General features: G+C 35.4%; 1 protein-coding gene across 2 annotated transcripts in view; it reads right to left on the bottom strand.

Moving 5' to 3' along the window:
* NCAM2 (neural cell adhesion molecule 2) overlaps positions 1–25,254 on the bottom strand; it is a 419,099-nt gene that overhangs the window by 55,388 nt on the left and 338,457 nt on the right. For both annotated transcript variants that reach the window (XM_037161841.2, XM_037161842.2), the window contains exon 12: positions 19,141–19,314. In XM_037161841.2, coding sequence (XP_037017736.2) covers positions 19,141–19,314 — 174 coding nt within the window. The remainder of the gene's footprint in view (positions 1–19,140; positions 19,315–25,254) is intronic.

Here is a 25,254-nt window from a genome sequence, read left to right as displayed (position 1 = left end):
TGGATTGGTTTATTATCAAACAGGAGTTCTGAGTACTCAAGGTAGGGACTGAAAGCAAACCACCACTTGAAACATGAGGGCTGTGTATTCTGTCATAGTCATACCTCAGATTAGGGACTTAGTTAATGGAAGGTTTTCTTTGCCTGCCTGTGCCCATACAACAAAACCACAGAATGACAGGCTGGGGTATGGGGTGGGCTCTTTGCCTGTACTTCATTAGAGAGTCCAAGTCAAACACTTCATGAAAGTAGATCTCTATTAAGGACTACTAAAATCTTTCTAAGGACAAATGGCATAAATGATGGGATTTTATAGTCATGTTCGGTCAGCAAGATTTGAAACTCATACAGCAATTCTGAAAATTAGAAATAATTATGAATTTTTCTTTCACATGGCAACAGGAGTAGGTTCTATAAAGAATCTGACTTTCTTCACTAATTTAAGTATAATTTAAATATATTTATTTAAATATATTGAATACATTTAAATATAATTGGGTTTCATAAATGATCATTTTGTTACTTCATTATAGATGCAAAAACTACAGCAAAAGATTGAAATATATTAAAATAATGACATTAAGATGACAAATGACAGGAAGATATAACCTTTAAATATTATTTTACAAGTGTGAAAATGATCATACTACAAGGGAAAAAAGTTTGTAGCTGCATTGTCCCTTTAAGAAGGGAATGAGACTTTATTAAATGAAGCTACACAAATAAGTTTTTGTTTGTTCAGATAATATTTTGTAAATCCTTTTCCTTTGGTTGTCAAGAGAAGCAGAGGGTACAGAATATTTATGACCCGTGGAGTAAAATAAATCACATATTGGCAGACTAATTAGGCTGAGCAAAGTTCTACCATGAGATGACATTTAGCCATGCTTTCTTCTTCACTCTTGTAAACCCTGGGTCTCTCCATGGGGTTTCCCACCATTCACTGTGAGCAGATAAGGGCTCCCTGGCCATAGAACTGCTTTCTCACTGACATAAAATAAAACTGTTCAAGTTGTCGAGATCTGTGAAAGAAGTCAGATAGCTATGAGAAATGGCAAAGCTTACCGAGAGCAGAACTAATCATTCGAAATTCCACTTGCTGTTAATCTCCTTAGATCTGAAAATGCAGTGAGGTCTCTAAAGGTGCTCACCAAAAACTAGCGTTTGTTTTCTAAACAAAAACAAGCCCCTGCCACTCTGGACCCCCAAGAAAAAGCTTTTTAATCAGAGAAAAATAAAGTCTTCAGTTCGTTTGTAACAGGCCTGAAGGTAGAACTTTTTAATACTTTGACTTATTTTGACTAATACTTTGAGTTATTTTTATAGATGTAAGAAGAATTCAAGGAATAATTACTTTACTAATGCATAGTGTCTTTAGGTTTTCTTAAGTTTATGTATGTGACCATGTCAGGTCCACTCTACTTTCACTTATATTTGAAAATGTAAATTTGCTGTTTTGTACAAATCACATTGTGTTTCAAGATTCCATTAGCTGCAAAAGAACATGATCCCACTTTTTTAAAAGTACCTTAGAGAATTTTATGGACCCTAATATGTAATTGATAGTAAATAAAATTTGATAGAAATAATATTGATGAATAAATGATTTGTAACAAATTATTCATATGGCTATATATTAAGGTGAATGGTAGAAAGAAAAATTAATCAAATGATTTCATGTTATTCATGTCAGACATTTATTTAAAAACATTATGTTGATGGCGCTATTTTAAGATCACAGCTCATCACTCCTAAACATGTTTTTTCTCTTTATTATACTGTTTTTATGTCTTTTTCATGATAAGTAGAAACTCTGCATATCAGTTAACAAATAAAAATTAATAATTAAAATTTTACCTGACATATTTCATTTTATTTATTTGTTTGTTCATTTATTTAAATTATTGTTCAAGTATAATTTTCTGTCTTTTACTCCCAGCCCACACCCCCAGTGCTCCCCACCATAATATTTTAGACAGGGGTTCCTACTTCCCTTGGAATCAAATGGCTTTCTTTTCAAATATATTTCCTATATCAGAACCTGGATTTAAAAGCACTACAGTTCCGTCAAAACATTAGTTTCATAGAAGTTCATTTTGTATTTTAAAAAGTTTTCATTTAAAAAAACTTAAAATTGTATTTTAAAATTTTCTTAGAGTTAATAGGCATTCCCGTTCATTCTAGTCAATTGCTTGTCTTTTTTTAAATGAAAATATAGCTTATTCAATAAATGGTGTTGGGAAAACTGGACAGATACATGCAGGAAAATGAAACTAAACTACCTTTTTATGCTACACACAAGATTCAATTCAGAGTGGATTAAAAACTTAAATGTTAGACTCAAAGCCATAAAAACCCTAGAAGAAAACATAGGCAGTAAAATCTTGGACAATGCTTGTAGCAATATTTTATCTGATATTTCTTTTCAGACAAGGAAAACAAAAGAAAAGAAACAAACAAATGGGACTACATCACACTAAATTTTTTTGCACAGAAAAGGAAAGCATCAACAAAAGAAAAACACAACACACAGAATGGGACAAATGGGACAACATATTCACAGATATACCTGATAAGGGGATAGTATCCAAAATTTATACAGAACTTATAAAACTTGACAACAAAAAATCCAATTAAAAATGGGCAAAGGACACGAATAGGTGCTTCTCCAAAGAGGACATACAGAAGGACAATAGACGTGAAACTATGCTCACTGTCACTAATCATCAGAGAAATGCAAGTCAGAACCGCCATGAGATACCACCTCACAGCTGTCAGAATGGCTATTGCCAGTCAATCAACAAGCAACAAGTGTTGGAGAGGATGAGGAAAGAAGGGAACCCTTTTGCACTGTTCTTAACAATGCAGATTGGTGCAGCCACTGTGGAAACCAGTATGGAGATACCTCAAAAAATTAAAACTGGAAGTGCTTTATGACCCAGCAATTCCACTTCTGCGAATTTATCTCAAGAAACCTGAAACACTAATATGAAAGAACATAAGTACCCCTATGTTCATTGCAGCCTTATTTACAATCACCAAGATATGGAATCAACCTGTTTCTACCCGTAGATGAGTGGGTAAAACAACTATGGGGCATTTATACAATGGGATAATACTTGGCCATTGCTTCTTGTCTTTTGGCTAAGATCAAGTGTGGAATACTACTCAGCCATAAGAAAGAAGAAAAATTTACTCTTTATGACAGCATGGATGGACTTGGAGAACATTATACTATGTGAAATAAACCAGTCAGAGAAAGACAAACACCATATGATTTCACTCATATGTGGAATATAATGAGCATACTGAACTAACAAGCAAAACAGAGACAAACTTATAGAGAGCAGGCTGACAGCTATCAGGGGTTGGGATTAGGGGGTAGAGGGATCAAAAGGACTCAGGGACTTGAACAACAATGTGGTGGTTGAGGTGGGGAGGGGGATCTCAAGGGGATAAGGTCCACTTGTACATCTGTACTGTGTGTGTGTGAATATATGTATAGCAGTACCTCGGCACCTGTTGTTAATTTGTTCCAATGAGTGGCAAGTGAGTGATGATTGATGAAGCATTTTCTCTTGCCAGGTGGCATTGTGACTCATACGAGTTCTAGCCAGTGGGATGTGTGGCGAATGAGTGCTGAAAGCTGAAACATTTTTTTTCTAGTCAAAATGCAACAATTATGACATCTGACAAATTCTCAACCCAACCAGTAACAAGGTACCACTGTCTATATATTTGAGTTAATTTTTGACAAGGGTGCCAAAACTCTTCCAAGGGAGAAAGAAAAGTCTTTGAATAAATGGTGCTGTGAAAACTGGATATCCACATGTGAAAGAATGAAGTTAGATCCTTACCTAACAATGTATTCAAAACTCAAAATGGATCAAAAATCTAAACCTAAGCCCTAAAGCACAAAACCTTTAGAAGAAAATTTGTGATGAAAGCTTCGGGACCTTATATTTAGCAATACTTTCTTGGAAATGACTTCAAACACACTGTAACTAAAGAAAAAAGTCAGAATCCATTAAAATTTAAAAATTGTGTGCATCAAAGGACCAACAGAGTAGAATGCTTTTTTTACCTCTAAAAATGAGACAAAATACCTGCAAATATTATATATAATAAAAGGTATTAATGTAAAGAACTCTTAAAACTCAACAATATAACAATGAACAATCCAATTAAAAAATGGGCAAAGGACTTGAATAGACATTTATCCAAGAAGATACAAATTACAAATGTCAAGTGCAGGAAAAGATGCTCGACATTATTAATCATTAGAGGAATGCAAACCCAAACTATAATGTGATATTACCTCACACATGTGAGAACAGCTACTATCAAAAAATCAGAAAATAGCAAGTGCTGGTGATGAGGTAGCAATTGGACCCTTGGTACATTGTTGGAGGGAACATAACACAGCTTCAGTGGAAAACAGTATGGTGTTTCCTCAAAAAGTTAAAAATAGACCTGGGCGGTGTAGCTCAGTGGCTTGAGCATGGCCTGTGAAGCAAAGGGTCGCTGGTACAATTCCCAGTCAGGGTACATGCATGGGTTGCAGGCCAGATCCCCAGTAGGGGACACATGAGAGGCAACCACACATTGATGTTTTTCTCCCACTCTTTCTCCTTCCCTTCCCCTCTCTCTAAAAATAAATAAAAAAATAGTTTAAAAAAGTTAAAAATAGAATTGAGGTACGATTCAGCAATTCCTTTTCTGAGTGTACACCCCAAAGAACTGATAGCAAGGTTCCAAAGAGATGTGTGTACCCCATGCTAATAGCAACATTATTCACAATAGTTAAGATACAATGGCAACCCAAGTGTCCACTGACACATGCGTGGACAGGCAACATGTGGGAAATACATAAAACGTTTTTCAGCCTCAGAAAGGAAAGAAATTCTGCAGTATGCCACAATGTGGATGAAGCTTGATGTTATATCACTGAGTAAGCTAAACTGGTCACAAAGAGATAAATACTGTATGGTTCCACTTGTGTGAGGTACTTAGACCAACAAATTCATTAAGATAAGAAGTATAATTGGGGTTGCAAGGCGGGTGAGGGGGAGTGGGGACTTACCATTCAATATGTATGGAGTTTCAGTTTTACAATTTGAAAAGAGTTATGGAGATGGACAGTGATGACATTGTACAACAATACACATGCATTAATTAATATTACCAAGCTTTTGCTTAAAAATAGCTAATAATGTATTTTGCTATAACAAAAGTTGAAAAAAACTGCAGATGGAAAATTTGAAAATGATGAGGTGCTTCCGTTCCAAAGACTTCAACTAGAACACTGGTTGCATTGAGTCAACAAATAAAAGTCAACAGATAAAAAAGTAAAAGATGTCTTTTAAAAGGTAAATGTGTTCTGTTTAAAAGCACATTGATTGCACAGAAGATATGTTGGAATTTGGGGGAAAAGTCCTGTGATCTAATTTGTTGTATAATTTTATAATGCTAGAAGTAAAAAAATAAATGAAGAATTATAATCCTACCTTATAAATCCATTTGTGTTCAGTAAAGCTTAATAAATTGCAAATGAGAATAAATGACTACACTTAATTGCTATTCCAAGGGCAAATTTGTGATGACTTCCCTATGTATGTAGAGACAGAAGATGTATCTCAAGCCTCAGAAAATACTAACCACTTGCTTACAAAGGCAAGTGCAAACAGTTTATGTCATATAATTTCTATTAATTAAGAAATGTGAATACTTGATGTTTGCTACAAAACCACCAGTGTTTTCTTCTTCAATTCAGGGATTTTTAGAAGCTCCTAGCAAATATATAACTGAATAGGTTAACACTTCTACTGAGTCAGGTCCATTTGTATAACAATTTTTGTCTATTTTAAATATTTTTCCTTGAGTTTTTAATTAATTGCATTTTCCAGATTTACTGAGATGTAACTGACAAATAAAATTGTACAGAATGCGACCTAACTTTGGGCCTGGCTTCCCCAGGGTTTGCGTCTTCACTCCCTCACTCAGGGCTCTGCTCAAATGTCCCCTGGTCCCAGAACCCTTCCCTGATCCCTTTCTTAATTGCCTCCCAAGCCCACCTCCAACCCATAGTCATATTCCATCTTCTTTCTCTGTTTCACCTTTACTCATATTTGGTATCATTACCTGTTTTTAAAATACATGTTATCTAGAGATGTAAATTATATAAATATGGATATCAAAGGCAATGTGTAACCTCTCTGAATCACAGAGCCATATGAGATGAAGTTACTTCACTAAAACTATTTACAATTTGATCACCAATGAATAGAGAATGCAGGACAAATGTGTATAGGATCAGGTGAGAATCACTGGGCAAGGCATGGAGTTAGAGGCAGGCTGTATGACAAGTGGCCCAACCAATGCATTCGGAGGATAAGACAACGTGACCCTGGGCAGACAGTCACATGCCATGAGCACTAAATCCAAAGTTCTGACTGTGTGTTCTTATACCACAGCAAGATCCCATCATGGGGATGAAGAACTATGACAAAACATTGTGAAACAGAGCAACTTTACAGAGAACTCTCATTTTCCAGTGATGTGAGACAAGTTCATTACATGTCCCTGTCACCACAACTGGACAGGCTTGTCCTGTCACCTAAGTAGATTTCCTTTCCTCTTTAATGTAGGGTGAGCCCAAGAAGCAGCCTCTGCCACACACAGGTGAATGCTACCTTTTGTCAGAAGAGAGGGGAAAAGAAAAAGGAGTAATTAAGACTGCTTTTTAGAGGAAGAGAAAGCACTATTTCCATTTCTCAAGAGCCTACTCATGTCTAGACTTAGAATTTTAAAATATACTACAAAAGAATTTAAGAAAAATATAGGAGGTAGAATGATGTCTATTCATACACAATAGAATTAGGTTTTATGGAATGACTAATTACTTAACATTAGTTCCCAAAAAAGCTTGTGGAATCTCTTTCTGGAAACTCCAAGAAAGAAGCAAACAACCAACTTGTTTTATTTAATTTAGTTAAAAAATGGTGATAGTTTAAAGACATTTGAAATACTTAATACCTATATAATTTTACATGGGTATAAACAAACAATATTTAAGTACCCATTCTTTTGTCTCAGATGCAGAAGATTCAAAGGTTCGTATACACAGGATCTCAGGTGTGCAGTCAAGATAGAGAGACGTGACTCATGTTTTAGTACTTATATCACAAACTGTAAGGCTGGTAAACACAAGCATGGTGCGTTCCTTTGTAAATATAGAGTTACAAAGTAATGTAAAATGGTTTCTACAAAAATAAATAAATAAAATTAGTCATCACAAGGAAGCCTGAAATCATTGGGACCCAAAGAATTGATTAAAAAAAGGATGGGAGGAGTTACAATCTCTGGCCAGGAGTTACAAAGGCACGACCACAACAAAGTGCAATGCAAGGCTGGCATAGTGAGTGAACCTGCCCCAAATGCCAAGTGTTTGGTTGACGGGAACATTAGGACACAGGGAGGAAAGAAAGGTGAGAGTATAATGACACACGAGGGACGCATATACACACAGGAGAGTCAATAGTGAGTTTGCAGTTCCTATGGGGAATAAAGTAATGAATAGATAACAACACAAGAATAAACTCTATTTTGCACCCTCAAAACTGTAAACCTGACACTGACCATCGAGTGGGATCCGCTGCCTCTCACCACCCTCCAGGCAAAGTTCTGAAGGCAGAGGCTTGGTGAACAAGAAAAGGAGTCTTTATTCAAAAGCTACACAATTTTGGAATAACAGTTTTCCACATGTATTAGTTACTTAAACCTATCAATTAAAGCGAAACCCTGTAACTCTTTAGTTATGGCTTTAATCACTTAAGCCTAAAAATTAAGGCTAAATTTTTAAACTTCTGAGTTCCCGTATCTTTAACCCCTGTTAGTTTTTAATTAGCTTATTTCTATAGGATTCGTTTGCAAATGATAACAACAAAAGATACAAAAGCAACACAATTTTAGAAGAATGGCAGGCTTCTGCTTCAGAACCCGTCCCTTCTAAAACACCCAAAGAAGAACAACCCTGCCCCGCTCTGCCAGGCCATCCCGATGCTGGCAGCACCCAGAATTCTTCTCCCATCCAAACCACTGTCCTTTGGGAAACACACACAGCTGTAGCACAACCATCCAGGTGCCCTCAAGGAAGAGAACCTGAGAGCCAGTCTCTGCCATCCTTTTATCTTAAATTATTTAGCTTCTTGGCCAATCACATTCTAGACTGTTTACCATTGTCTCAGGTAACCTTTCCCTATGGTCCCTCCCAACTACTCCCCAGTGATCTGATCAGATCTCTCCATATCAAATCTATTGCTTCCCCACTTTGTATATATGTATCTACAATGTCTGTCTGGAAAAAGTCAAGCCATTGTTGACCTAAGAACAGTTTGCACAACAGTGGTGTAACCTGGCAGCCAAGGAGGACAGACCAGAATATGCATGCATGAACAATGATGACTCACTGAGCTAGTCAGTGCAAGTGGTAGATGTACAAAGGAAAAGCTCTGTACCCCTCCTTCAACTTTGAGAATATTTATATACTATAATAAAATATAAATAATGTTGACAACAATGAAAGTTGATCATTGCAAATAATATCTAACATAACGAAAGGTGTCGAACATGATTTAGAAATTGAGGGGTATAATATTTACATAGGTCTTCCGAAATTCCCCTCGGATAAATTCACTATCAAAACAGCCGTGATGGCCATCTCACAGTGCCTCTTCACTAAAATCAAGAAGAATTTATAATCTATATCCTGGCAAAGATGATATTTACACTGAATATTAAAGTGTCCACAAGAGTGTTTATTTGAGCAGTGAAACGAATTCTATTTTTTTAAAGTTTCTGGGAACTATGAATATATCATCCTCTTGTGAATTAAGTTCCTGCAAAACACTCATGAAATATTCATGCTGCTTTTCTCACTACTCACAAAAAATCTTTCCTACATATATTAATTTTATTTCCTTCTACCATTTATTGTTCTGCTTCAAAAATCATAGTTAAGAACAGTTCATTAATTTTATTGAAAAAATTTAAAATATTTGTATAGAAACTGTATCATTATAGCAGAGACCAGGCTGAGTGCAGAATTATGCATGAATTTGTATCTTCTTGTGATTATGTGGGGAAGCTTCCAGCAGACAAGTTATTTCACTTAGAGTATATTTCAGTCAATTTTCTCTTAGCATAGTTCCTTGTATATTTTGATCTACAGAGCTTAAATTCATTAAGATTTAAATTACATATAAATTTCTAATTTAGCTCTGTTTCTTTCTTTATGGGCACAATGAAAACAGTACAAGATTTTCTTGTTTTGAATTTTAGTGCACAGAGCTCTTTCCAATTCATAAAAATTAGAACAGATTTCCTTTCACAGAAAATATGGAGTTACTCACTGCAAATTACTTTTTCAACCAAACTTTGGTATTCATACGAATTTATTGCAGTTGGGTTTAACCTCAATTTCTCTTTTACCATGTGAAATATAGTGATTTAAAAATGATAACAACTTTTGTTCAGGGACAGTTATTGTTGAGACATTGTAATCATAGAAAATATTCATTGTAGAGAATTTTTAAAAGGCATTGGAACTTATTAGGATTTTAAAATCTATCATAGTTTGGAGCTAACTTTACACAATGATTATTTTTAGTTGCTTCTAAAGTATAATATGATAGAAGGAAATCCAATTTTACTCAAGCAATTGTGAATAGCATGATTAACACTGTAATAAAATCTTAAAGTGTAATTTGAAATGATGCTGTAACAACTTCCAGGTATATGGAAAACTACAGGGAAATTGAAAATTCTCCCATAAAATAATCATTAATACTACAATAGAAAGGGATATGCCTCCTCTGTAAAGTATATTTTATTGATGATGCTATCACAGGTGTCCCGGTTATTTTCTCCCTTTTCTCCCCCTATGTCCTGCATCCCCCCTCTTCCTCCAGCATTCTCCACCCCTGGTTCATGTCCATGGGTGGTACATGTAAGTTCATTGGCTTCTCCATTTCTTATGCTATTCTCAACCTCCCCCTGTCTATTGATTGTTTAAAACTCAAACAAATAAACAAAAATTTCCTTTTATAACCAATTCATCATAATTGGTAGCCAAAGAAGCTTTTTGAGAACTGATATATGTTAGTATTTAAACACATAATAACTACCAAAGGTTTATGGCACTGAATGACATAAAACTCATTGTTTTATTTACTCATTATTTATTAAAATTTCTTGGTAATATATAAAAAACAAAATAAAATGCATTACTAATGTGTGTTTTAAGAACACAGAAAAACACAAAGATAATGAGGAAGAAAGAAAATTCCTTTTTGTAATTAAAATGAACCACTGCATGTATGATTGGGGCTGAGGGGGGAGAGAAAGGCCTAAAAGAATGATCTTGTCATAGTCTGCAGGGACATCTTCTGAGGTGCATTTCTAAGTAACTAAAAATATATAAGTTATCCTATAACTTATGTAATGTTATTAACCAATGTTACCCAACTAAATTTAATTTTAAAATTCATACTAAAGATAAAATAAACAATAAAGTGAAGTTTTTAAGTAACGTAAAAATATCAATTTTATCTTTTATTATTTAATGGCACCATGACAAACAGAAAATTCCTCCCAAAATTTAGGAAAGTCACATCATAGGTAACATTGTTATATAGCACATCTTGGAGTGAATATCTGAATGGGCTTACTCTAACTTAGGTTAAAATACGATTCTTATTATTTCTGCTCTGTATTTTAAGTGTACTAACAAAAGCAAAATGTTTCATACTCAACAGTCACCATGGAAGAGATACTTATAAAACAATGACTTTAATAAAATGTTTACACTGGCAATTATTTACTTTCTCTTTTATAGTTTTATAATTCAGATTAAAAGAAGCTTAATTCTGTGTATTTCATTACAAAAATGAGTTGGGAATTTAACAGAAAGATATTTGCCCTATTACATTATTATATGTTGTGTTTAAAGACATAACATTGTATTATACACATTGTATTCCTCAATTACCAATGAAGAATCCAGATGCTGTTGAATAAATTTAAATCTATAGCATAATTAGTAGATTTTTAAATAATAAAATTTTGAGGTGATTATCAAATTGTAGGTTTCCCCCATATTTCTGGTTATATTAAACTATTTTGCACATTCTAATAGATTCTCCTGTGCAGTGTAAACATATCCACCAATAGGCAGAGATTCCATGTTTAATAACTTCAATTGGCACCACTTACATAACAGTCCATGAAATATCTCTTCCCATAGTTTATATATAACATATGCCACCTTATATTGTACCCATATGCAATGGCTGTCATTATTCTGGCTCCTGTTGATAAAAACTGCATGTCTTGAAGCTTAAATTTGTACTTAAGTTCCCACTGAATGTGTATATTAAGTTAGTTTCTGAGATAAATGTGAGGCTTTTTTTTCTTCACAAGCCATATAACACACCAGGGACTACAGTAAATTATAAGTACTAATCATTACTCAGTAAGAATCATTGATATACTAATTTTTCTAAAATTGTGGTTGTCAAATATTGTAATTATCAATATATTAACACATCAGCTTAACATGGACTCTATTTTAAATATTCTAAAAGCCTGAATAAAAAAATATAATATTACATCAAATAGACAAAAAACTGTACTTGAAAAATAACTAAATAGAGCCCAGCACGCTGCTTGTCGGTGCCCAGCAGGAGGATGTGGAGGCAACCCCAGAAGGCAGCATTGGAGCTGAGGTGTGGGAAGTCCGGGGACAAAGTACCTTGTAAATTGAGAGGTGAATAAATGCAGGCCCTGATCTGGCACTCGCCCCGCTCCTCTCCAGTCACTACTCCCATCTCCCCGCAGGGACACTGGCTTCTCTCCCTCCACCTCTCCCAAGTTCGACACTGGCTACTCTCCCTGCTCAAAAGCTCCTTCCCTCGCTCTCATTGGTCAGGCTTCCTTCCACTCAAATGAATGTCTCCTTGCAAAGGTTCCCTGCCCCAGGCTGCTTCTTAGTTACTTTCTACCAATCTGTTTACCAGCTTCCATAGCCAGGAGCACAAATGACTCAAAACCAGAACTCAGAGTAAAAGCCAACTCAACACAACTCACAAAGAACTTCATTATTTCTGACCTCCTCCCCTTATATTCTCCTCCTTACTCCCTCCCTGCACCTATAGGAGCTTTTGTTGCTCCTCCTAGCTCCAGACCTGTGCACTGGCTGTTCTCATCGTGAAGCGCTGTTCCCCTAGATAACCACAGGGCTCCCTGTGTCACCTACTTCAGGTTTTTGCTCCTGTCCCCTTAGCCATGAAGAGTTCTCCACCACCCCATTCATAATCGCAGCCCCTAAGCTCCACTCCAAACCTGACCAATCCTTTCCCCAGCACTAATCATTTAAAATGTCACTATTAGGGCTATCAACAGGGAAAGGAAAGGGGGAGAGAGGGGGGAAAAGTACAGAGAATAAGTAGGGTAGGTAGTAGGTAGAAAATAGACAGGGGGAGGGCAAGAATAGTATGGGAAATGTAGAAGCCAAAGAACTTATATATATGACCCATGGACATGAACTGAAGGGGGGAAATGTGCAGGTGGGAGGGGAGTGAAGAGGGGAAATGGGACAGCTGTAATAACATAGTCAATAAAATATATAAAAATAACTAAATAAAAATATGAAAAAAAGAAAAATATATAATATTACATCAAAAATAACAAGTGTCTGTATTCAAAGATGCGATGCCAAGGAAGGATAAACTGATAAGACCTACAGAATTCTGTAAGGTCTCGGGAATTTTAAAAGTAAGAAGATGGGAACAAAAAATACTGGTGAACATGACACATTGAATAATTGTACTCTCATGTCTTTTTCTCACATTTAAGGGAAGGCATAGTTTTCTCTCTCATCTCTACACAAGACAAAAGTGTGTTACCTAGAAAAGTTGAACCAAAGAACCTTTAGATTCTGACATTCTGACATGAGTGTGGAGTTGATATACTGGATGCTGCATGTGCACAAGCAGATTTTCCATACAGCCCTGGTAACCAAGCACGCTGCTCATTCTGTACAACCTCCCAAACGTATCTATACCCAGCTGACCTTTTTTGGACCTTTGCTATGGGGATCTGAGAACCCCCCTGTCGTTACAATGTTTGAAAAGTCCTGCCTTTCCAAAGAGCACCTAGTGGTGATTTCTTCTCACTGTTGAATATACACATCTGGAGAGGATCACTAAATGCTTGGTAAGTTTCTCATGTGAATAGTAAAGAATAAAACAAATAACAACAACCAAAAAATCAGGGAAAAAAACAACTTTGAAAACAGGTATGAGTACCACGGCCAGACACAAGAGACTATACAGTATGCTTGAAATAAGGCATGACAGGGAATAAAAGATTTAGAAATTTTAAAATATAATAAACTGATAAGTTTAATATAAATTAGAAAAAATAAAAGTAGGGACAATAATAGACAAAATGCATACAAACTAGAAAATTAATCAAGGAAAGCCAATATTTGATTGAGAAACTCTAATACAGCCCTGGCTGGCGTGGGTCAGTGGATTAAGCACCGGACTGTGAAGCAGGGCGTGGCTGGTTTGATTCCCAGTCCGGGCACATGCCTAGGTTGAGGGCCAAGTCCCCGGTGGGGGGCACATGATGTCTGTTCTCTTTTTCTTCCTCCCTTCCCTTCTCTCTAAAAATAAATAAATAAAATATTTTTTAAAAAAGAAATTCTAATAGAAAACCAAGAGGGAAATTACAAAATAATTACCAAAACTATCTCACTAAGAAAGAGCATTGATGTTCAGTTTAAAAATTTAAACTATCACCTGATGCAAATAATATGAAAGAGCTCTTTGTTGGCCATATCCAAGCCTGCTGAAGTAAAAGGAAATGTGGGGGGCTGGTGCTGGGGAAGATGAGAGACCACCAAGAAAAACTAGAACACAGAAGTAACTAGGTTCTCTAACAGCAGGATTGGTAGGAAAGTCCATACACATGTAACACATGCAATGCACTTTTCATTATGGATGTGGAACCCTTAGTCCAAATCTATATCAAAGACAACAAGCGTGCAGTTTTGGAGTATGAGAATCAGGATGATTCTTCATGCTGAGGGCTGAGTTTAGGGCGCCCCCTAAGGACCAAGGAAGGTATTAGGAAGTAGCATCTCTGTAGTTGCACTGGAGTGTTTTTCAGTATTTGATCAACTAATTTTCACTCTCTTCCAATTTAAGCTTCTTTTCACCATTAGTTTGCTGACTTACCAGGCACAGGTGTATATTTTGTAAATCCAAATATACACTTCACAACAATCTTGGAATAAATGCTTATTGAATGCTACCGCTCCACAAAACTGAAAATGGCTTTATCTACCATAGAAATGGATATTTGTTTCAGATTTTAATTAAGATAAAACTTATACTAAAATGAAAACCCAGATCGAAAGTTTGGAATTATGTGTAATAATAAAGCATGCACATAACCTTAATTATAGCATTTATACACTAAATATCATAATGTTAAAATTACCATCAATAGTTTAAAATATACATATTGCTACATTCAACAAAGCTGCATTGAAAGTTTAGTGGAACTATGTAAAAAAATACTGGAAAAAATCCAATTTTATAGCTACTTTCTAATTGCAGTCAGCATTACTATCTTCAATAAGTGAAATCTGTAAGAATTGAAGTTTCCAATGAAAGTTCCATTTAGAAAATGGTATTATTTTCTATTAAAAATTCTCTCCCTTATTTTCAGAAATATAGTTTAATTCAACTAAACTCTCAGTTACAATAAAGCAAAGCATCTAATAATTTTGATTGAGATTGAAAGGACTTCTATGTCTGACTCCAATTGGCTAAACCTTTCACAAGTCAAAAGAAATAGATTATGCTACTTGGGAGAATTGTTTTTATTCTCTGTTAAAAAAGAACTTGATATTTTAAAATATTAATTTTCATTTTTATTTTGAAGGCTGAAAAATTAGTAGTTCTTTGCAAGATTATTATTTTCTCTTCATTTGTGCCCAATGAGGTGTCTAGAACACACTTAGAAAGTGTTAAATGATATGGTAATTAATGTGTCATGTAACTCTCCCAACCAAAAATTCTTTCTATGCCTTGATACATGTTTTTCACTTAAAATTATAAGGCAGGATGACTCACATTTTACATTCAAATAGCTTATGCTGTTAATATCTTATTTGTTCACTGTTCTCCAGATTTTGGAAATTAATTTGTGTCACATCAGTAGTTGGGATAATCAGCAAGGCTCCTGCTAAAACTGAAAGAAGAATGTAATGATACTATGTCCAGATATCAACTACACCCTAAACCTAGGGCCAGGTACAGAGTAAGCAGGTGAAATTCATAAGAAATTAATATGTTATTTTGAATCAGAATCTACTAACAGAGAATTTTATGCTAAAATTTTCTTACTAAATGACATCATGACCAAGCCAGAGCTGATATTTATTTCCAGGTGTTGATATCAGCAATAAGAAGTTGTTACATGAACAGTATGTAATAAATCTGAAGATTAAATAAAGAAAAGTAAATGAACATCAACTAACTCAAGTAAATTAGAATAAATAAATACAGCCACTTGGAGAGCAAAAAAAAAACAGTACTAACTACAGTATTTATGACCACATGCGCCTGTCTTTCCATAGATTAAACCTAAATCTGCCTTCTAACAAATGCCTTAATGGCAATGAGTAAAATGCTTGGTTATGTTTCTAAAAATCTCTTAAACTTTAGGATGAATGATTAGCACAAACTATACTATAACATCAAACAAGTGAGCATTTCTTCAGTATTCAAAATGTACATGTGCTTTAAAATATGTCTTCAGATTTTTTAGGAATAGGGTCATCTCCGTAGCCAAAAATAAGTCTCTTGAGTACATACACCATTGTACACATGCCATTTTTCAAAAATCTTTTTAAATGCACGTATTATCTCACAGAAGAGGACAACAGAGGGTGAAACACCACAAGTGAGGTAGATGGGGACACCTGCAGCTGGAGAGGCCTTGCCATTGTTTCTCCATCAGTTACTGCAGTCCCGTTGAAAACATCACTGTTACTCAATCACCCAAAGGGTACTAGCCAACACTCTGATACAGAAGATTGGGTTTGGACGTCCTCTCTGGAGAAAGAGGATACAACAGGTAGACTAGGAGCTGGGACCCTTGCAGAGAGCTAGAACCTTAAAGCTCTTGGAAGGAAGTAAAAGTGTGAGCTAGAAACACAGACACAAACAGAGACCGGGAGATGAGAGATGGAGATGGAGATGGAGATGGAGATGGAGATGGAGATGGAGATGGAGATGGAGATGGAGATGGAGATGGAGATGGAGATGGAGATAGAGAGGGGCAGAGAGAGAGAGAGAGAACTGCCAGCAACTAAAACTTTGGCTTGCATTCCCCACCTGCATCTCCAGGTCACAGGTACTTAGATATCTGTCCCACAGAAAGCACAGAAAACCCAAAGAGAACTATACAGCACCAAAAAAATGTATTGGATTCCATTTGTCTTTCCAAGAGGAGATGTAGTTCATGCCACCTCCCCACTTTCAACTCCCTAGCACAAGGTGCAGATGTTATGGCAATCAAAGAAAATATAAGTGCAGAATTGGATTTTATAGGTTTTAAACTGTGCAAGACAAAACCAAATGCATTTCTGCTCGAGATCAGAATCGTTAGGGTCACAAAACTATATAACCTGATTTAAGGTACATATTAACATATCTGTGAAAGAAGAGTGAACCATGGAAATAGACACAACTTTTTAATGGAGGTACTTTCCTCATGTGAAAGTAAGGAAGTCCCAGCCACAAGACTCTGAGCATTTTGGTCTCATTGGCAAGCTTTTCCAATCTGAGAGCATTAAATACCAGTTTCCGGTAATTTCCTTTACTGATACTCAAGACTCACCAGTAAGTTTCTTATTCATGTTTTCTTTCCTATATAATATACCTACAGGTAAAGGATACACCTATTATATGCACATAACTCCAGATATCTAATTTCTGGGACAGTAATATTACATTGTAAATTAACAAATATCCCTTGTTATTATATATCAGTTTCATAGGTATGCGAATGTGCTTCTGAAAGGTGGACACATGGGTAGAAAGTCAGTTTTTACAGTATATCGAGTTGGTCACCCAAGACCACTGTAAATTCTCCACAGTGCTGCAACTTTATAAAAAGTCTTCTGTGAGTCTATTAACCTTCTCCCCCACAGTGGAGGGATTAGGTGTGGCAGTACTATTTTGCCAGATGTTATTTCTGTAATGTATAGAATTCATATTAGTTTTCCTCATGGTTGTGCTCAAGCACCCACTTTTGGTTTTCTGCAGTATCAGAAAGAATTCATTTTCTCTATCCTTTATCTTCTGCTCTCTCTTATTTTTTCCTTAAACATAAATGTTATTTCTGCATCTAGGATAATGATTTATTGTACTAGAATCCTTGAACTGACTCATTTATTCTTTTTTTGAGTGCTATCTTTATAAATTATTTTCCCTGAACTAAAAAGAATGTCTCCAAAGAACATTTATTATCGAACATCTCTCATCATTAAAGAAATTGTAAGAGCAGGCCTGTTTGGGAGCATGATTTATAGAATGTGGTAAACAATTAATGACTGATTGACTGATACTATTTCTAAAATTTCTACCTAAAATCTCTATTTACTCTTAGCAAAAGCTAAACAAGCAGGTGCCAACACAGGTGAGACTAGAATGATTTTATCTGCTCTGTCTCTGTTTTCCTTGAGAATAATTCTTCACACGATGGCTCTTGCTTTTTACAGACGCTTATACCTATCACACCTGCAAGGGTTAAGGCAGGGCCTCTGGAGGACCACACTGTGGAGCAATAACTTCCTTACTATTTCATGCTGTTCTTTGGGGCCACTCAATGTAGTTCTGTGACCCAAATAAAAGTCTAAATCTGGTAATTTATTATTATTTTCTACTTTAGTGTCTTCTTATAGTAGAAAAAAAATCACATTCTCACAACATGATGAAATTCAACATAAGTAACAAGTACAGTTATACATTGTTTCAACCTCCCTAAGCTAACTACTTCTATTATTCAAATGCCATAATTGGTAGTACAATTTGAGTTTTTAAAACAATTTTGAAATAAATTTTAGCAGGCAGATGAATTTTTGTAGATGACTTCATGAATACATATGTAAGCCATGTTACACTATTACTTTCACACCTGCTAATGGTGGAAATACTATTAATAAATGAAAACAGACATTTCATAATATTCAGTCACCTAATCTCACATGTGAGAATTTAGTTTTCCACCACCTACATTTCAAATACTATTTTTTCTCCCCCAAGAATTAAACTTTGGTGATTTTTCTAAAATCATCCATCTTTGTTAAAAAAGCAAACTTTCCCACTCTTTTTAAAATTATTTTAATTGTTGTTCAAATACAGTTTTCTGTCTTTTACTCCCATCCCAGCACCCCCCAGTGCTCCCCACCTCCCTCCCATTTCCACCACCCCTAGTTTTTGTCCATGTGTCCTTTATACTAGTTCCTGTAAATCTTTCCCCTTTTCCCTTGAAACTCCCTCCCCTCTGGTCCTTGTCAGCCTGTTCTCTATTTCAGCGTCTTTGATTATACTTTGCTTGTTTGTTTTGTTGTTTAGGTTCCTGTTAAAGGTGAGATCATATGGTATTTGTCTTTTAGCACCTGGCTTATTTCACTCAGCATAATGATTTCCAGTTCCATCCATGCTGTTGCAAAGGGCAGGAGCTCCTTCTTTCTTTCTGCTGCAGCACAATTTACAATAGCCAAGTGCTGGAAGCAACCTAGGTGCCCATCAGTAAATGAACAGATCAAAAACTATGGTACATTTACACAATGGAATTCTATGCAGCAGAAAGAAAGAAGGTGCTCCCACTCTTTTTAAAATTACAGTATTCTCAAAAAGAATATGGCAATGGAAATGTCTTCCTGACCTTACCACATTAAATGAGAAAAAGTACAACGTGAAGGAGGATAAAAAAACTAATCATACAGGTGTATTTAAGATCAGCTTGAATTGATCTATACCCTTTGAAATCACTGACTCACTCTGAACTCCATGGGAGCGCACTATTTTCCAGGTTTCTGATGCCACTTCTTTGACATCCACTTGATAGTGATGGATAGGTACACCTCCATGGGAATCCGGCTTATTGAAGGAAATCTTGGCTGTGGTTTGTGACAGCTCTATAGTCTTCACTCCATAGGGGCTGGATGGTACATCTACGAAGCAACAATCACAAGAAAATGTAGCCTTAGTAGTATAGATGGCCACTATACAGATGGTGTGTTGTAGAATTGTGCACCTGAAACCTGTGTAACTTTGTCAACCAGCATTACACCGACAAATTTAATGAAACTGTTAAAGAAAAATGTATATTTGTGAAAAAGTTTAAAGTGAATAAATAAGCAAATAAACAAATAAATAAATATATAAAATGCGATTAAGAGCAATGTGATACAACTTTCTGAAAAAATACTTACGGAATTCTTAGAATTAGAAATATAGGAATGGTATTGCCTATACACTTAATAATTTGAATTACAAAGCTTGCATAAACTGCTGGGTGATCTGTTTAAATTGCAAGAAAGTATAGACTAATAATCAACATTACTACTACACCAAATAAATAGTGAAACATTCAATATCAAATTTCATTTATTGAGAAAATAATTTTACTTCTGCCTTTTCTATACAATATAAGCATTTTATCTGCTTTCAAAGAAAACAAGCTTGTGAGAAAGAGGATGGAGAGGGAATGAATTATAATTAGAACATAATAAGAACTAAAAGAAGACTTAGAATCATTAGTATAAATGATTATCTCTTGTGAAAAATTTATCTTTATTTTTCATTAAAATTACCCTGATAATTTTAGGGTAATTGTTAAGTTTAGAGAAAATGCTGTTATGAACTAAATAAAACTTCAAACTATTTGTTTCAATTTTATGTAGGTTTTCTTGAATGAAAATAAACCTTTTTTTTTTGAGATATCGAAGTTTTAATTCCTGAATTTAAAAAGCCACTATAAAATTGCTCTGGTGTGTGTGTGTGTGTTTGTTATCAATCCACTACTCACATTATTTCAAGCTCAATAGGTTATCCTGAGTGGAACTTTATTTTCGTTTGTAGCATACAAAACTTTTTAAAAATTTTATCAGAAAGGCCAAACAAGCATAAGGAGAAAATCAGAGATAAGAAAGTCTCACCAAGGAAATTAATAAAACCTCTACTCCAGAAGCATGAAGAATTAGAGGCACATTAAACATTCAAAATATCTTTTTATGTCTCTCAATCGTTTGCTGTTTCTTTCCAAAATCACAGACAAACTAATCATAACATTTCCAAATTTACATGTAATTAAGAAATCAAGAGGAGGCTGAGACTTGGAAGGTCAGCAATGGAAGTGTTAGGAAAGATGACCAGAAGAAGGACATAGCATTAGGGACCACGGTTAGGGTGATTGTTCACACTCTCTTATTCCCCATTACTATGTAGAGATTTGAAAAACAGACAGTGAAGAAGACTGGTAGGAAAAATATAATTTACTTGCAATTTGGTGCTGGAGAAAAGCCATAAAGATACCCTGAGTGCAGAAAATAAGCAAGTGGATTCCATAGCAAATTAAGCCTGAGACATTGCTGGAGGCAAAATGACAAAATTGAAGTTGTCCTTCTTGGGAAACATCATAAAAGGGCAGGATTCTTTGGAAAAGACAATAATGTTGGTGGGGGGAAATGCATCAGAAAAAGAGAGACCAAATATGAGATGATTCAATTTAAAAAGCCATAGGCATGAGCTACAGGAGCTGAGCAGGGTTGGTGAGGACAGGACACTGGGCGTCCCTCACTGGTAGAGTCACTGGGAGTTGGAGCCATCTCAATGGAACATAATATACATTACATATCATATAAGTGTATGTAAATGTTATCTCTAGAATTAACCTTACAAGAATAAGAAAAAATCTTTCTGTGTTCTTTTTGTTCTTTTCTTCTAAAATTTTTTTTTTTTAAAAAAATAAAAAATAAAAAAATAATGCAGTGCCCTGGCTGGTGTAGCTCAGTGGATTGAGTGCAGGCCTGCAAACCAAAGGATAGCAGTTCGATTCCCAGTCAGGGCACATGCCTGGGTTGCAGGCCAGTTCCCAGCAGGGGACGCATGAGAGGCAACGGTACATGGATATTTCTCTCCCACTCTCCTTCCCTTCCCCTCTAAAAATAAATAAATGAAATCTTTTAAAAAAATAAAAGAATGCAGTGATTTCCATTCAGATACAATCAAACATTCATATAAAAGTTCATGGTTCTCAAGAGTCAAATGTGCTGTCTTTGTTAGATTTGAAAGAGAATAATAGGTCACATAAAATATGCCTTACAAGTGGTACCAGGTGAGATCCTGGAAGACAGGTTCATGGCATTTTGGGGATGGATGTTGTAAAGAAATGCAATAGTGTATATTTATGCTCTTTTTAGTAACAGTAAATTATTTGAAGATACTGGGAAGTGCATTGTGTTATAACATTGAGGTTTAGAAATAAATGTGTAGAATACCAATGCATCCTAAAGTCATCTTGCTATTAAAATCTTATCTGGAAATTAAAATAAATAAATTATTGAAAATCATCTATTTAAGCTGTAACACTTAATTATTATCATAGTTTTCATGTTTCTTTCATCCCTCACTTGTAACTGTGGGCTATTTTCATCTTCAAGCTTGATCTCAAGTTTGCGGAAGAGGAAAAAATTCAAACACACACAGATTGTTTTTAACAAGACTGCCGATCCTTTACTCCATGCTGAGTGAGTCTGTAATGTCAGCTAGGTCAAAGGAGATACTGCAGCAATGATCATCTTCCATTTGAGTCTACATTTCAATAGAAAAGGTGCCAATGAATGGAGAAGGAGAGGAAGGTGTCATTCCCTTTGGGATCCCACCTTTGACCATAGGCCTTGTACTTGATCCTTGGTTCTTACACCGCCCACGGAGGTAGGCACCATCCGCTAAGCTGTGCACTTCCACGTGGTACACCGCTGCAGAAAGAACAAACTTGTTTCCTTAGCCCTGTGGTGCCAGCACCAGCCTTGGGCCAGTGGGAATCTTTTTCTAGCCAGATAGTCTATATTCAGAACTGCTGACCATTACCCTGGCTTTTCATTTATATTGGTTTTGTGTTGGCCACCTCATTCTGCTACCTGACTAAAAGAAAAGGTATGCTTATGATCTGCAGATCTAGTACTGTTCCTAAACATTCTGATTTCACGACTACTAAATTATTACATATGTACACATGCACACATACATATGTACGTATACCATTGAGAAAAGTGACTAGAAAATACTCAGTCCTCGGGAAATATATGATAAATTAAATATGTGTTTAAGCATTTAAAAATATACAAAGATATAGAACACATGAAAGGGAATAATATCTGATATGCTTGGAACTAACATCTACAACTCTTCTCTTTACTTTCTCAGTTGTTTTATAATCATATTCCTCCTTGGAGAAATGTATTCTCTCATATACATTACTATTAGTCTCAAAGTTATTTTCATCTTTCCTGTATCATGATTCTTGTATCCATTTCTTCCTTCCTGTTTTCACTGTTAATTCACAAGCCCAGGGCCTTTCTGCCTCTGCCTTTAATGCCATTTGTGGCTCTCAGCTTCCTTTTCTATTGGACATCCCACCAAATTTCAATCCATATAGTGTATAAATGCAAAATCAATCTTTCTAAAGCACCACTCTAATCACGTCACTTCCCTGAGTTGGGGTATTCAGGAGCTTCCTCTTCTTTACAACAGCCAACTTAGACTTTTCACTCTGGCTTTCAAGATCTTGAATTATCTAACCTCACTGGGTATCATATTGTAAACAGATCATATTGTAAAAGACTATCAAACATAGCACAATGTTTCAAATGGGGCTTGTCGTTATTAAATTTCATAAACAATACTTCCATCCTTGTTAGCATATTTTTCCAAACTACTTCTTAGCACTTTCCAATTTTAATAATTAATGAATGCCACCTCCCATACTGAATGAAAAAATAAAAAAATTGGGAAAATATGTATTTCTTTATTTACTTTTCAGCTCTACTGGTCCCAGTACAGAGCTGGGTGAAGAGCTTTGGCTTTGTATCATCAGAAGGCAGGGATCCAAAGTCTACCCTGGTTCCTTTAGTCAACTAAACCCCTTGAATGAGTTCCTTAATCTTTCACCATTTTGTCTCTAAAATGGAGATTAAAATAGTGTCCACTGCTAGAGCTGCTCTGAGTACCAAGTATGACAGAGGTCTCAAAACAAAACCTGAAATACGCACACTAAATACTTGGTAAATGTTAGTCATTACAGTGTTTGCTGTCCTCCCTGATAACCTTGCTCCTTCATTTACATAATTTTATATCCATTAAAATGTGTCAACATTTTAATTAAACTATAGACAATGGATAAGAACGCTGAGGTTTAGCTTAGAAATGTATGCTTGTCCTAGGACCGGTCTCTGAAGTTGTTGTATGACCGGGTACAAACGAAACTGTTTGGGTCTCAGTTTCCTCATAAGCCAAATGGTAACAGTAATACCAACATTAAAGTTACTGTAGTGAGGATAAGTTGATGGATAAAACTCAGCGGGCATTCACACATGTCCTCAATTATCCTTTCTTTAAACAGGCCGTCAGTGTATGTTGACAAACACTTTGATATTTACATGCATGTATGAAGTCACCGTTTGATCAAAAGTATAAATGTGAAAACACAGAAAGTCTGTTTTTGTGGTTATTTTATCAGGTAAAGGGTAGAGGAATAATGTTCTGAGTGGCCATCTTATTTCCAGTAATATTTTAGATATATTTTCCTATGCCAATCGTGACCTTAATCTTTTTTTTCCCATGAGTCCTTTTTCCTTTATCATTTTAAAATTGTTGTTCAAGGACAGTATTCTGTCTTTTCCCACCACCTCTCCCCACCACCCCAGCCCTCCCCACCTCTCTCCCCCATTTCCACCCGCCATTGTTGTTCATATGTCCTTTATAATTGCTCCTGTAAATCCTTCACCCTTTTCCCCTCCCCTCTCCCTTCTGACCACTGTCATCCTGTTTTCAATTTCAATGTCTTTGGCTATACTTTACTTGCTTGTTTGTTTTGTTGATCAGGCTTCTGTTAAAGGTGAATTCATATGATATTTTTCTTTCACTGCCTGGTTTATTTCACTTAGCATAATGACCTTAATCTTATAGCCAATTGGCGACACATCTGAAACCCTGTAAATTCATTCTTCTTTTACTACCCCTCTAGGTTTCTCCAATTCCCAACTTTAAATAAATATTCTATTGATCTTCTCTCAACATATGATCAGATATGTTTTAAAAATTCTCCTCATAAGTAGTTATACTAACTTTATGAATAATTGTTTTTAATTTTATTTGTCCATATATTTTTATGTCTGCCAATCAAACTAAAGTACTCTAGAAATATGTCTTGATTACAGCATTTTGCCTCTGATATTGCCCATTAAAGTACTCTTCACTCCTGAGTTATCAAAGGAAATTATTTCCTCATACATACCCAAGTCTTGACCCTTCTCAAAAATCATGTATTTCAGTAAATCATTATTAATGAGTGTCACTTAAACTATGACTCATAAGCAAATCAAACAAAACACACTGATTATACATTCAATAATTCATGTAAATCTCCTATGAGCCAGACAACTTTTTATGTTCTGGACTAAACATAAGACAGTAATCACTCCTCTTATGGAAGATATATTCTAATTACAAAAAAATAATGTAATATATAAATTATTATTAACACTGGTCAGAATTAATCCAGGAAGAGAGATTAATTTAAGTGGAAATGAAAAGAATAGTTGTAGCATTGCAATTTATAATTAGGTGAAAAAGAATATTTTTGCTAAAAAAATAATGTTTAACCAAAAACTTAAAGGAAAAAATTTACTCAAATTAAAAGTTGCTGGAGGGATGGGGCAGAGGTGATTGTGGGACTGGATGAAAAAGTTAAAGGAATCAAGAAGTACAAATTTGTTGCCACAAAACAGTCATTGGGATATAAAGTTTAGCAGAGGGAATACAGTTAATTTTATTGTAATAAATATGTATTGTGCTGGGTAGGTACAGGAAGTACTAGGGGGAACACTTTG

The sequence above is a fragment of the Artibeus jamaicensis genome, unplaced genomic scaffold (genome assembly GCF_021234435.1).
Source record: "Artibeus jamaicensis isolate MK-2021 breed Jamaican fruit bat unplaced genomic scaffold, CSHL_Jam_final scaffold_474, whole genome shotgun sequence".
Taxonomy (NCBI): Eukaryota; Metazoa; Chordata; class Mammalia; order Chiroptera; family Phyllostomidae; genus Artibeus; species Artibeus jamaicensis.
Note: the sequence above shows the minus strand (reverse complement) of the source record. Positions and strands in the feature narration are given on the sequence as shown.